The sequence below is a fragment of the Mixophyes fleayi genome, chromosome 3 (assembly GCF_038048845.1).
Source record: "Mixophyes fleayi isolate aMixFle1 chromosome 3, aMixFle1.hap1, whole genome shotgun sequence".
Classification (NCBI taxonomy): domain Eukaryota; kingdom Metazoa; phylum Chordata; class Amphibia; order Anura; family Limnodynastidae; genus Mixophyes; species Mixophyes fleayi.
The window spans coordinates 340,764,933-340,780,374 of record NC_134404.1 but is presented as its reverse complement, the minus strand read 5'-3'; the positions used below and the strand labels follow the sequence as shown (position 1 = coordinate 340,780,374).

The following is a 15,442-nucleotide window of genomic DNA, read 5'->3' as shown; positions in this document are numbered from 1 at the left end:
TAGCGAGTGGGGGAGTGGAGGTCATAGCAGATATAAAGGAGTTAGAAGGGCTGATAGGTTTGACTAAAGAAGTGAGTTTTAAGAGAATGCTTGAAGTTTTGGAGAGACTGGAAACAGCCAGGGCACAGTCCCCAAGAAGGAAGTTGGTAGAGGTGATCAGAGAGGTATTGAAGTGGTGGTCATTGGTAGATCAAAGGGGGCAGCGAGGAGTGGGGTATTGATGAGGTTGGAAGAGTGGATGAGAGCTTTGAAGGTGAGGGTGAGAAGTTTAAATTTAATTCTGTAGGCCACGGGGATACAGTGCAGAGACTGGCAGAGACAGAGCGCGGGAGAGAGATATAAGGCGGGCAGCAGCATTGAGAATACACTAACGGGGCATGCAGAAGATGGCCAGGCCAGAGAGGAGGAGGTCACAGTAATCTATCTTATATTATGAGACATTCTGTAAATACGTTTCTCTAGGGGTAAATGTGCTACGTTTTCATGGGCCCATTCATATTAATGCTTTGTGTTTGTGTCATGTAAACTATCTGGGACAGCTTGGTGTGTAAGCTGGGGTACAGGGGGTAATGTGCATCCTGCGGAGGGGCTTCCAGTTACTGCGCTGTTCTCTGGAGCCTGAGAATGACAGAGGGATATTTCAGGTGGTGTTTGGGGTGCACTACACTCCCAAGCAGCAGAATCAGACTTCACCTTTCCTGATGGTGACAAAACAAATCACTGAATCAGTTTTATTACCCCCGGGGGCCTGGTCCATATTAATCAGTGGGTTATGGTATATTCTGAGCAGTAATTGTATCGCCCGGTTAGTGTTGCAGGCAGCAGTCCCACAGGATGTTTCCACGTGTTCCCGGACGTGTCTGGCCTGTGTAGACTTCTCCTGATACAGCTGATGTTGGCACGTAATCTTACTTACAGGGATTGTCCCAACTCCTCCAGTGGAAGCTGGGGCAGCTTGTCCTGGTGCCGGTACATCCATGTGATATGTTGTATAGATGGGAGCCTGGAAAAGCCTCTCAAATGTCTCATGATCAGATTTTCACAAAGCTGCATCCGTGGTTTGTGTCCCAGGATAATGGTACATGTGTATCATGTTCTGTGGACTCACATGCAGGTGCTTTGTGTCCCAGGATAATGTTACATGTGTATCATGTTCTGTGGACTCACGTGCAGGTGCTTTGTGTCCCAGGATAATGTTACATGTGTGTCATGTTCTGTGGACTCACGTGCAGGTGCTTTGTGTCCCAGGATAATGTTACACGTGTGTCATGTTCTGTGGACTCACGTGCAGGTGCTTTGTGTCCCAGGATAATGTTACACGTGTGTCATGTTCTGTGGACTTACGTGCAGGTGCTTTGTGTCCCAGGATAATGTTACACGTGTGTCATGTTCTGTGGACTCACGTGCATGTGTTGATAGCCATGCTAATGTACTATACATCATCCATATTCTGTTCATCACTGTACAATACAGAGAACATTCTAGTAGTCACAGTACAATAAAGAGAGCATTCTAGTAATCACTCTACAATACAGAGAGCATTCTAGTAATCACTCTACAATATAGAGAACATTCTAGTAATCATTGTACAATTTAGCGAACATTGTAGTCACTGTACAAAACAGAGAGTATTCTAATAATCACTGTAAAACACAGAGAACATTCAAGTAATCACTTTACAATACAGAGAACATTCTAGTGGCTGCTGCATAATACTGATAACTTTCTAGTCATCACTGTACAATCTAGAGAGTACGCTAGTAATTACTGTACTATATAGAAAGTATGAAAGTGGCTGCTACATAATGCAGAGAGCATTCTAATAACCCCTGTACACTAGAATTGCGCTATAGAGAGAATCCTTGTTACCAATACATGATACATAAGGCATTATCTTGGCTGATATATAATATAGAGTTCATACTAGTAATCCATATACCATTAGGGATCCCCAAATCTCCGTTCACTTTATATTTGTCCTCCATACAGATATCACATAACAATCACTTTGTGATCTAACTAGTGTAGAAAGTGTGGATAATGAAATATGTCAATATTGTGACAGCAGGAACATGGGACAAGAGTTATATGTCCATGGTACAAATAAACTTTTAAAGATCGGAATTCATTGTGACACATACACATTCCCTCTCCCGTAGAGTATAATACATACACTAATCAGACAAAACATTTAAACCACCTGCCTAGTATTGTGGAGGTCCCCATTGTGCTGCTAAAACAGCTCTGACCCGTTGAGGCATGGACTCCAGCTCTGAAGGTGTCCTGTAGTATTTGGCGCCAAGACATTAGCAGCAGATCCTTTAAGTCCTGTAAGTTGTGAGGTGGGGCCTCCATGGCTCGGACTTGTTTTTCCAGCACATCACACAGATGCTCGATCGAGTTTGAGGTCTGGGGAATTTGGAGGCCACATCAACACCTTGATCTCTGTCATGTTCCTAAAACCATTCCTGAACAATTGTTGCAGTGTAGCAGGGCGCATTATCCTGCTGAAAGAGGCCACTGTCATCAGGGAATACCGTTGTTATGAAGGGGTGTACTTGGTCTGTAACAATGTTTAGGTAGGTGGTACATGTCAGTAACATCCACATGAATGCCAGGATCCAAGGTTTCCCAGCAGAACATTGCCCAGAGCATCACACAGCCTCCGCCAGCTGCCTTCTTCCCATAGTGCATCCTGGTGCCATCTCCTACCCAGGTAAACAACGCACACGCACCCGGCCGTCCTCATGATGTAAAAGAAAACATGACTTATCAGACCAGGCCACCTTCTTCCATTGCTCCATGGTTCAGTTCTGACACTCGTGTGCCCGTTTGTAGGCGCTTTCGTGGTGGACAGGGGTCAGCCTGGGCACTCTGACTAGGCTGCAGCAAGCTACAATACATTGTATGTTCTGACACCCTTCTGTGCCTAATATATCCCACCCCTTGACTGGTGCCATTGTATCGAGATAATCAATTTTATTCATTTCACTTGTCAGTGGTTTTAATGTTGTGGCTGATTGGTGTATATACCCTCCCCCCAGACTATAACATATATAGACACCCTTCCCTACATACAGCCAGAATTGTACATTTGTGGTGGTCTAAGAGGACCATTTCTGCAATGTCTCTGTTCCCCTGTGCTTGTAATGAGGCCCAGGGCCGTAACTAGGGCTGTGCGATATGGACGACCGCCTTGGGCGCAACGCTAAATGGGGGTGCAGTTTAGGAATGTTTTAGGTTCATTTGGCTAAAATTGAGGGCTAGGGGAGCTTCATTTGTCTTTCTCGCTCCAGGCGCTAGAATTCTAAGTTACGGCTCTGATGAGGCCCCCTTGCTGGAGAACCTCAGGAGCTCTGTCACAGAGCCGCGAAAGATGGATCCAACACACTGGCTTAATGACAGGCGGCTCCTGATTGGATGGTGCAGTACCTGTCCATTATAACTATGCTCCTGGTTCCCTGCTCTCTCATGGCTTTCCAACTGCGCTTCTGAAGTTCTCCAGCAGGGGTCACTAGTAAGTACATGAGACAAAAGGTGGTGATGCCAACAGTGGAGACCCCCATCAGTGTACAATAAGGTACAGTCACCGGCCCCGGCCCCGGCCCCGGCCCCGTCCCCTTACTCAACCCCATCCCAAATTATGGAAAATCCCTTTAACTAGACCTGCAGATTTTCCCTCCTCTGCACTGAGAGAAATGCAGACTGTGGGGAGCCGGTCTCATGGTCGGCAGCTGTCTGCCAGCGAGAGGCCAGATTTACTTGTAACATTTCCTCTATCTCATGTACTTCCCACACTAAAGAGCGCGTTCGTTAAATGAATTACTAATCTGTTAGTTCCATTACGGCGTCCACTGTAACGTGTCTGTTCACACTAGGTCAGCGGATCTGAAAGGCGAGACCCAGCTCACTGATCCACTGTAAAGTCTCCTTCCCCAGCACTACAACGGCAAATGCACTTACCAGATGTGTAACTGAAGCCGCATCAGTATAATGAGCCACCAGGAGCACGAGGGAGCAGCAGGAACGGCTCACTCCTCGCTCTCTGCTGGGGTGTTAATTAGCTGACATTTTATACGGTTCTTGCGCTTTATCCTACTAATCCATCAGATTATAACCGACCAGCGTCCTCCTATTGTATACCAATCCTCTGCCTCTTGTGTCTGGATTTGATTTCATACAGGTTCCTTCAGGAAAAGCACAAAAATGTTGTATCATTATTGTCATGTATATGTGCTCCTATACCTAGTACAAGCTGGGGGATGATGCCTCCACCCTCCCGCGCTCACGCTCCAGAACCCAACCTTCCCTGTGCACACAAGGGACGTTATAAAGAGGCGGCAGACGCTCACAGCTTGGCGTCTTTGTACCACAACACAGCAAGGATCATTTACAAACCTGCAAGAATGCACCTGCGCAGCGCATATGGCGGTTTGTGGCGCCATGAGTCTGTGCACAACTGCTCCCGCTTGGAAGTCAGCGTTGCACCTTGGGAGGAGCTGAATAGGTTGAGTGCTCATTGCGTAGGTGCACCTGTGTGCCTCAGAATTTAAGAACAAGATATTGAAATTAAATTCAGGGGGCGAGAATGCAGATTTACTGGGGCATGCCCACAAAGCCTTGTTATCCCCCCAGCAGCAGCTTACCCATCCCCAGAGGTGGGGTACTTTTAATGAGATGCCTTCTGTACCTGCCACTCGCATGATACAAGGAAAAGTCACTTTTGCGATAGTGATACATGATAAATAGGGTCCCGGTGTCCCCCCACTCTCGTGAATAATTTGAGACATGAATGAAGCTACACCGAGCAGTATTTAAGACCAATTGAGAATTTCGTTTTTCTTCTCCTATGTATATTTAATAATATACAGTATGTGTGTGTAATATCTGTGTTGCATTTAGAATGTCCTATCACTGTTAATGTTTTGTCTGTTCCTACAGTAAATGCTGCCAGGAGTATTTTCTAGTTTTTATAAATAGCTGTACGGAGAAAATGATTTTATTGTATAATGGAGGAGAATGTGGTTCTTCTGCCACCAAGTGGATAAATTCAAGTAGAGCAGCTACACAGACATGATCCTGGTACAATAGTTTAGGTCTTAGGTTTGCAAATGGTGCAACATGAAGACTGTCAGAAAGATCATTGAGACCAAAGTGATGTCCAGAGGCTTAGTCTACAGAAAATACCCACCTTATACACCAGTGACAAAGAATTCTTGGGTGACATGTTCAAAGAACTCGAAAACATCTTCTTCACTATAAAGAAGCTAATAGTGGAGAAACAGAAAAGCACCACTTATTGGATTTACAGAGAAAGTTAAGATAAAAGACAACAATTTAAAATTAAAAGAACAGACACTAGAGAGATGACCAACATACAGAGAAGAAACCATCAGCTTAAGAAAAGTATCCTGGAAACTAAGGAGGATATTAAGGACTATCGGAGAGGAGAGCACAGAAGAATTCTGAGCCAATACTAGATTGGCAGATGGAACAGAACTAAACACAGGTACAAGATGGACTACCACAAGGACCAAAAGAGAACATTGTAAACCATACCAATTCCAAACACAGGGATATCAAATAAGAATAACAGGAACATGGGAGGCATAGACCACCAAAATATTGGACACCTTCAAGAAGACCCTATCACTATAAGAACCAACATTCGAGATACTTTCACGTACCTTTCTACACGAAGAATAGAGACCAGTCAACAGTAGAATTAGACCTAAAGAAGGGCAAAGAAGAAAAACATGCTAGCCAAAATACCAAAAACTATCATTGTGATTGAGGCAAATCTAAGTGAAAACAACTGAATATCCCAAAGTAAATAAGACCAAAATGATCATAAGAATTTTTTAGATTCTGAATGAGACTAAATGAAATCCTGTGAGAAAACGTCATAACCTTAAAAGTCAGAACCACAGAAAAGAAAAATAGAACCAGAAGGAAACAAAGAAGCTCGAGAGGGAGAAAAGAAAAATTGGACCACGAGGACTATATGTAAAAGAAAACATGGCAGGAATTTTTAATCTCAAAAACGAATTAAAAATGTCTGGAGAAGGTCGGCAGAGGAAAGGGAAGATATTTTAAAACACTAGAAAAGAATAAAAGAACTAAAAAAAATGATACCAGCAGTCCTAGGAGGAGGAATTGAGATTACGGACAGACGTGCAGAAAAATCATAACACCCACTATCATACCACAACATACATAGAGCTCAAAACAGATCCTGCATCCACATTCAACATTGGACTGGACACATTTTTAGAAGTCTGTAAAGACTCACCCCCACTGAATAATATTGATTACTTCTTCCTATAATATAAACACCCACAAATAACCACCTTCTACTTTCTGCCCAAGATTCACAAATCACAGTGAACTCAACAGATATTCCTATAATTCAGAATATGTAGACAGGTTTCCACAAATCTATATCATGAAGATGGATAGGGATCAGTTTAACATCTAATTTCAACACAACTATCCTATTCCAAGAGACGTATTTTTTTCAATCCTAAGGAACTGCGATGGGAACAAAATTTGCTTAAAGCTATACAGATCTGTACATGAGCTTATAGGAAGCAAACATCATGTATCAACCCATACTACAGAGCAACCCAACAACAACATCACATTTTTAAAGATATATTCATGATATCATCATCTGGCTAAAGAACATACATACATATATACATACAAATAGCTAAGGGGAATCACTGCAGAGACCTCACGATCTTCACAGAACAGGTAGAAATGATGACACAGATTCGAAAATGGAGAATGTAATGAAAAATCCTTGATGGAAGCACATTATAGAGTAGAAACAACTGACAACATACTACAAAATCAGAGGGCAAGATTATTAAACATAAAGAAGATACAGTTTGGTTTAGTAACAAAGTAAAGAAAGAGATCAAACATTATTGAAACATATTGAAGATAGATGAATGCATAGAAACCCTAGTGCAAGCTGCTTGGAATCATACTACAACTGCATGAACTGCAAAATATGTAAAGGCAAAACACAAAACTGTAAAAAATCAAATCACCAACAGTAGAAGGAATCACATTCGAGAAAACCATACAATGTAATATATGTGACATGTACCTCTTTGGATAACAATATATAGGAAGATCAGCTAGACATACTAGATACAGAAGAATAATTACACAAAGAACCTGGTCGACGTTCCCCAGATAGATGTCATCAACAGCCAGATAGATGTCATCAACATCCAGATAGATGGCATCAACATCCAGATAGATGGCATCAACTTCACGGCAACTGACATTCTAGAAGAACTGAGAAGAAATGATGAAATGTAGAAACTCTTCACAACACTTGAATATGATGGATCCACAGACTAAAAACACTGAGCAGCAGTGGACTAAACAATGGAATAGATCTACTAACTGTAAGGCAGAGGAGCCAGAAGAAAAAGCTACCACGTGGTCCATCACCACCACGCAGAACCCAAGCAGACTACAATCCTGAAATCGGAAGAAACACGTCATGATGTCTTCTGGTTGGGAAGAAAAAGCCAGAGGGTATAAAAATAAGAGGTTTACCCTGCCCAAACCCCTTCACCTACTGAGGAGGCTGCAGTTTAGCAGTGAAACGCGTACGGTTACTGTCTTTCAAGATTTCATTGGACCTCATTCTACAAATAGTAGAAGTTCACCCACACAAAGGACACCAGGTAGAAAATGTATCAAGCTGAGAGTTTTTCAGCGGGTTTGACAAACCAATCAGATTCTAGCTATCATTTATTTTGTACATTCTACAAAATGACAGCTAGAATCTGATTGGTTGCTATGGGCAACATCTCCATGTTTCAAACCTGCCAGAAAACTCTCAACTTGATACATTTACCCGTGGGTGTCTGGACCTAGCAGTCACCCAGTGAAATGATAACCAAGTATCCCAGGATCGCCACTTCTCTGTAGCTAGACTAGCGAAGACATAAATGCCCCCAGTATAGACTCCAGCACCCAAGGACTCCTGGGTGAGAAATAACAAATTGTTTTCTTTTAATTTCTTTTTACATATAACATCCCGTCCAGCACTGATTTCCCAGGAGAAAAATACTTGCATAGTATCCATATTGATTTTCAGTAGGAGGTGCAATATTCCTTATTATAGACTAGTTGTCCTGAAGTGATGACATCAGAACTCGCTCATTATAAGAGGTCACTGTTAATACAGATATTGTTTACGAGAGTTTATACATCTATAAAACTCATTTGTGTGTTATATGCATTTATTCTGCAGTGTTTACAACCATGTGGATTCTGTAACCGGCAGCAACAGGAGCAGCCTGCAGCATCCAACGTCAAGGTAACATTATCCTGCACCCTCTATCTATATATATCTGTCTATGTAACCTGGCGGCCAGAGCACATCCGGTCTGTGTGGTGTCACAGTGATACCGGACTGTACAGTACATAATGTATATATACAGACTGGCAGCTCTTACAGTATTACGTACATCATAATGGTACCAGATACACCCATGAGAATCGTACATTACCCTTGAAAGGGCCATTTAGATTGTAAGCTCCTGTGTGGCAGAGAATGATGTGATTAAATACACATATTTAGTAATACGTTCATACGGATGTAAATAAATACGTTTATTATATTGCGAGCTGCACATGACATCAACACTGTATTGCAGGGCTTCTCGCACAGCTGACACTCCGATCCCGCTCACGGGAGACAGCCAGACTGACGCCGACATCCTGGCGTTTGTGAGAGCGCGACAGAACCTCCTGCACAGAAAAGGTAATCAGCTGTCAGGACTGTGTCTCTTGTGGACATACCTCCCAGAAGGTCCTGATTTTTAAGGGACAGTCCTGATTTTTAGAGTAGAACAGGATGTGGATGGAAATGGGTGTGGTATGTGCTGATCTGGCCATGGTTTGAGGAGATCGGCGACATGGCCCAAATTGTCCTGATTTTCCAGTCAGGGATGTTGTGGGGTGGGTATATTATGGATTAATAATGACAGCAGCTGTGATGTATTATAGGTGTATCCTCTACACTGACAGCGATATCAGAGGACGTAACGCCGGCCACAAACCGCGCAGGAGCCAGGCGGAGGCTGGCGGAATCTATAGAGGGCTAAGGCCATTTTGTGTCTGCTTATCCAATATTTATGAGGCTATGTCCTATCAATACAGTAGGAACCAGTAACATCTTTGAGGCATGAGACACAGAACACCTCATGCCGAGTTACCAGTGAATTAATAGAATGAATACTGGTGCAACCTCCAAGAATGTCTGCCTGAGTGTAGGTGACGGCTCGACTGTAAGAACCGTCTAGATTTCTACCATAGGGGGAGATTCAGTTGGCGGTGATGTGGTGCTCCGCTCATATTTATACCCCATAGAGGTGCTAGAAAAATTAGCGCAATTCCAGCCACAGCATGGGAGCGAGGTGACACCGCAGATGTTCCGGATACACCTGGAGCCGATGGAACCTTCCCCTTATACAGTCGCTGAATACAGAACATTTGTTGTGACTGTGCTGCGGGGAAACTCTCTTACACATTATTATATTACATTAGAAAGAACCTGTCTTGGCCTCACACAATACACACTGAGCTATCAAACAGCTTCAAATAAAACTATCAGTCTCTTTATTTCTGCCCTAATCATCAGCCATGAGCGGCCGCAGCATATGGCGTAACTGCTGTCCTAAGAGGCACTGTCTTATCTGCATGTAAACACACAGACACAGCCAAGGTAAACAGGCCTGTAATCACCCTAATGGTTCCACAGCACCATGTAAGACAGGGGCTAATAATAGCCTCACTGAACCCAGCTCTGTTCATGTTCTGCCGGGTCTCTAACACTGAGCTTGTATCTGGAGCAGCCATGAAGTATAAGGAAATATTATTGATCATCACCATTTATTTATATAGCGCCACTAATTCCGCAGCGCTGTACAGAGAACTCACTCACATCAGTCCCTGCCTCATTGGAGCTTACAGTCTAAATCCCCTAACATACACACACACAGACACTTAGGTCAATTTATTACCAGCCAATTAACCTACCAGTATGTTGCAGGAGTGTGGGAGAAAACCGGAGCACCCGGAGGAAACCCACGCAGACACGGGGAGAACATACAAACTCCACACAGATAAGACCATGGTCAGGACTTGAACTCATGACCCCAGTGCTGTGAGACAGAAGTGCTAACCACTGAGCCACCATGCTTCCCCAATTGATAGATTCTATTGAACGGTGCCCCCCCCCCAGTGGCCAAGTTATGTTGAATAATGGTACAGTGCTATTCCAGGATAGTATAAATGTTACTTATGCTCGACTCTCATAGCGTGATTACCTAGAGCCTTTCTGTACAGATAACAAACACGTGGTCTAACTTATACTATGTACCCTCTTCTGATGGAAAATCACCAGAAAGCACTTCTCACATATCGATACATTGGGCCCGATTCATTAAGGAATGTAAATCCTGTTACATTGCTCTGCGTATTTTGAGTTAAAATTGCTCTGCGAATGCTTTGCAATGAACTATGCACAAGTGAATGTCAGTACATGCAATTCATCGTGCGCAAAGGACATTTTTGACAGGCTACAATCTCATGGGTGTAAGGTAAGGGGGCTGGGCGTATGTAACGGGAGGGGACTGGGCGTATGCCCGTAGTCAGTGTACAGTAAGGGTGTGCCAGGCTGGAGCGCACACAGCAGCATCTGATTCAAGCTCTGCGCATCTCTCTGGTGTAAACTATTTTCTCTCGTATCACTGGCACCAGCTACAGGTCAGGTGTAAGTGCTGATTACTAGTGGTGGAGGCTGTGTACACATGCTTTTTTTATAATGATTTTTCATTAATTGCTATGTTATTAACAGGTGACAATAAGTGAATATGTATTGGGTGTCAAAGTAGAGCTACCTGGACCCTAACAAGAGACGTTTCTTCCACTTCTAGTTGAATACGGACGGGCGTACGTCCGATTTGCGCACTTTTCTAAATAACAAAACACAAACTGCGTTCGTTTTGCTGCCTTAATGAATCAGGCCCATAGACTTTTTCCATGTCTTGGGTTTAGCTACCTGTTAATGATCTGTCTTTGGAAGACAGTGTCTACAGCTAATTTGCATTGAGTAAATAAATTGCTCTTTAAAGCTAACAACAGCTTCTAGATAACAGAAGTAGATCGACTGCCTCAGTTTTTCCATTGCTGTAATTGATATGTTGGGATATCTTGCACAGGAGTCGGCAGTGTGACACCTTGTAATTAATATTACTCTATAAATGTGTGTTTCTAGCCCATTACTCTGATCTCGCTGCCCCTGACTCATCACATCCACACTATTATAGGACATTTATCACTGTGCAGCTAGATACAGCAATACCTACAGGGCACATGTAAAGGAAAACTAAACCCACTGATGTTTAGTTATCAGAAAATTAAACTTCATTGTTCAACCCCGCTGTGTCTTTCATCAAACACCCAAAGCCGGAATAAGTGGTTAAATTGAGCTGGGCCAGATACAAAGCTCCTGATGTTTTAAAATAATTCCCAGGAACACTGTGGGTCTGAGGAAGCGGTGCGCAGCACTGTCTACATAGACCTTTGTGTACTGCAATCGTTATCACGCTATGTTTACTGATCGTGGTTATAATGTCACTTTCTGCATTTTATAGACTCGATAAATATTAACTTAGAAAGGCTAAAGAGTAAGACTAGATAGGGGAAATTGCATTCATTATACAGAATAAGAAGGATTGTATTTAGCAGAGTAATAAATCTTAGAAACATGAATCAATCCCTGAAAATGAAGGACGTCGGTAACTCTGCTGTAGCTGATACAGTGAAGGGGAGTATTCGCAGTTATTCAGTAGTTGTACATGCTGCTACCAATCTGTAAACAGCGTTTACGTTACCTACGTTTTTTATAAAGAGCTTTGGATTTTTATTGTATCTTTTATTTTTGCATTGTGAATACTGTTAATAAGTAAAAGAGGGCACCTTACAGAGCCTGTGCGGCTGTCTAGACACCTGAGGAGCACAAGAAGGCTCAGGGGGGCTGTTAGTTGGGCAGCCGTGTGCTCGGTCATCTTGTGGAATATCCCTTCTCTAATTCTCCATCTCTTAGTAATGCAAGTTTGAGACGCTCCACCTTCCTTAACAGGGGAGTGAGAGGGTTAGTAATACACACGACAGTTATTTGGATGTTTGGCTGCAGTATATATTACTGGGCAATAATGGACTGTAAGTGAAGCGATGCTGTTTGCAGATGAGGTCAGTGTAGATCCATATGGTAACGTTACATTTGTCCAGGAAATAAAATAATGGAACAAATTTTAGATGCGTTCAGACGATGAATGCACCTGAATGGGTATCTGGTCATTATCCGGCCAATGTCAGAAATGGTCATTCTGCCAGAGAGCCCTACATCCGCCTCTTTCACACACGTCTACATACGTGTGAAAGACAGAGATCCGGCAGCCCATTGGTCGGGCTGAGTAGCAGATCAGCCAATGTATGGCCAGCTGAACACAAAGCTTCATTTCATTTACCCAGAGAAATGATGTGTGTACTTCTATTAGTAATAGGATTGGGAGCAGATCCGGGCTGACAACTCTGGAAATAGCCAGTATTATACCTCCCAACGTGGAGAACATCAGAAATAGGACAAAATAACTTCTGATCTACCTAAACACTTCCTCCACATACCATAGAAATCATGCCCTGTACTCCACGCCCTCTCTGGGTCAGCCCCTCTGAATCCCTATTGGTGTGTCTGAGAGTATTAGGGATCTGGGCTCAGTCCTCCTCCCCGGTGGGTGTTCTGCATTCAGTCGTCACTCAGCAGTGATGCCAATGGGTGGATATGAATGTGAGCCATTGGGCTGTGTATGCCAGTCCTTCCCTCTAGTATGTCATGTAATACCCCAAGTATTATAATATAATACTTCAGTGCTCACTTGGTGTTGCCAAAAACTCCTTTACATTGAATTACAATATTTCTATTTAGTATAACAATCCTCTGTCCCCAAACATCTGAAGATCCACATGTTGGCAGTATCACCCAGCATGAATAAAAGTGCTGTTGTCTGGGAGAGTGTGTTTGTGGATATAACCGTTGTACGGGATCTGTAAGATCTGATCTGCACAATGTGTCCTTGTAAGATCTGATCTGCACAGTGTGTCCTTGTAAGATCTGATCTGCACAGTGTGTCCTTGTAAGATCTGATCTGCACAGTGTGTCCTTGTAAGATCTGATCTGCACAGTGTGTCCTTGTAAGATCTGATCTGCACAATGTGTCCTTGTAAGACCTGATCTGCACAATGTGTCCTTGGTACCATCCTCTGATCCCTCTGTGACAGATGTGTTTTCTGTCCCGCAGGCTCCGGGTATCAGTGACTGCCATTATGTACCCTGATAGATGCACCCTGACTGCCAGCACCGCACCAGCCGCACATTATATCACCAGTGAGATTTCTCAGACCTGTGAGGGACGATTCGGGGGGGACGTGATGGGGGCGCTGGAAGAGTGATTGGTTTGAGGTGTGGTCTATTATACAGACAAAGACTAAATGTAATGTTCTTTTTATAATATATAATCATGTTTTGCACATGAAGACACAGTGAACTCTGACAGAAGAATAAAACATTGTATATTTTGTGTTAATATTTGCTATGAATTCCATCTAGAAGATCAGTGTATAACAATCGTAGCATTAAGGGCCGCTTAAAAACCATAGAAGCACGATGCACAATGTTTCTCTGTGCGCTACTTGTCCTCTAGTTTCAAGGTGCCACCCACTCATGGATTTTTGGAAACCCCTCAGTAAGATCAGTCTACGCCTCGTTTCATGGTCACATGATGGAAACGTGACATCATAACATTGAAGTCCCGCCTACTTGCACTCTGGGGTCGGCCCACTACGGTTCATAAACTAAATTTAACATGAGAGTGAGGGGACATTGGGACTGTGTCTTGTTGCTTACACTGTGTGAAGTTTTTTAGTACATTGGTGGAGGCGAGTCTAGAATGCGCTAATATAGAAGGAGACCTGACCTCCAGGCGTTTGGCGTCTGTGCGTTCCCTGGTCTCCCCCATGTACCTGCTCATTCTTCACAGCTGTTACATTGAAAACATCTCATCTCACAAAGAAAATCTTGTATTTACTTGTGGGTGGAAAAGTAGGCTCATTCACCCGCCTAATCCATACCTCGATCAACCAAATTCTCCCATCTGTGGTGCAAACTCCTGCGCCCAGCAGACGCCGTCATCTTTCCTGCAAATCCGTCACATACCGATAGCTCTGCAGCTTCCCTGTTTGTCAGTTTGTGAATGTCGCTTAATCTCTTAATAAAGGCATTTGTATGAATGTATTATACCTGTTACGTCGCTTCCGTAAGGTCTGTTCATAGAGGATGCAGGTATTTTGTCAGCTAAATCAATATTCATGACAATCGATCTTTGAGACGCGATAGGCGGAATATTCGGTCAGCTGAAACATTAAAGCACATTCCCTAGATAAGTCTGGTCACTTCCAGATCTTATTAATCACACCAAGACTATTGAGTGGAGATTGTAAATAGTTATTTTTAGTCTATATTTGTATAACTTAGAATCTGTGAAAGGGGAACTGATCTGCTGTGCCCCTGTGTAGTATAATTGTAGGATACACCTATGGGGGGCTGCATCTCAGGAATAGTTTGGGGGCTCCTTACCTTCAATGCCGATCTCTGTGTACTGTTTTGCACTGTTTGTATCATGTATATTGTATGTTGCTTATTTTGTTGGATACGTTATTTATTGTTAATAAAACCTTTTAATAAAATCTGTTGAAAGTGAATTTTGTTTCGTTGACTATCGCTGTAATTTTCCACCTAAGTTGGAGCAGAGAGATATTTATACACTGTGACAGTGTCTGGTCTTATCACCCTCCGTCGGATGAGGTGCAGCGGAAGCTCTTTGGCTGATTTGCTCGGCTCTATCAGAACAATTCATTGATTTTTCTGTTTTACCTTTTTTTCAAAAGAAAAAAATCTTATCTGCACTGTCACTGTGACTTATCTCCAGCCGTGGTAAATGTGCTTGCTGAGCTAGGTTTCCATTAATTGATTCCAGGTACAGCTCCTGTTGTATGGTGTTATCTCTGCCTCAGAGCATATCACACTGACAGTATTCTCTCACATCAGTGCATCTTCACTCTAGCTATACACGTCCTCACCACTAGGTGGTGCAACTGATCATCATCTCCATCATCAACATCAACATGTATTAATATAGCGCCATAATATTATGTAACACTTTACAATTGGGAACAAACACAGTAATAAAACAATACTGAGTAATACAGAGAGACAGAGGTAAGAGGGTCCTGCTCGCAAGCAGACAATCTATAGGACAATGGGAGTTGGATACATGAGGTGAAGTGC

General features: G+C 43.0%; 1 protein-coding gene across 2 annotated transcripts in view; it reads left to right on the top strand.

The window, feature by feature from the left end:
* Nucleotides 1-14,835, top strand: part of LOC142145000 (kinesin-like protein KIF6) — a 102,316-nt gene extending 87,481 nt beyond the window's left edge. Inside the window, exons 14-16 of one of the 2 annotated variants that reach the window (XM_075204420.1) lie at nt 8,282-8,347; nt 8,688-8,794; nt 13,398-14,835. In XM_075204420.1, coding sequence (XP_075060521.1) covers nt 8,282-8,347; nt 8,688-8,794; nt 13,398-13,414 — 190 coding nt within the window. In that variant the 3' untranslated portion in view covers nt 13,415-14,835. Of the gene's footprint in view, nt 1-8,281; nt 8,348-8,687; nt 8,795-9,039; nt 9,855-13,397 lie in introns of those variants that run through there. The other variant, XM_075204419.1, reaches the window with a different exon arrangement.
* Nucleotides 14,836-15,442: the final 607 nt, after the last annotated feature.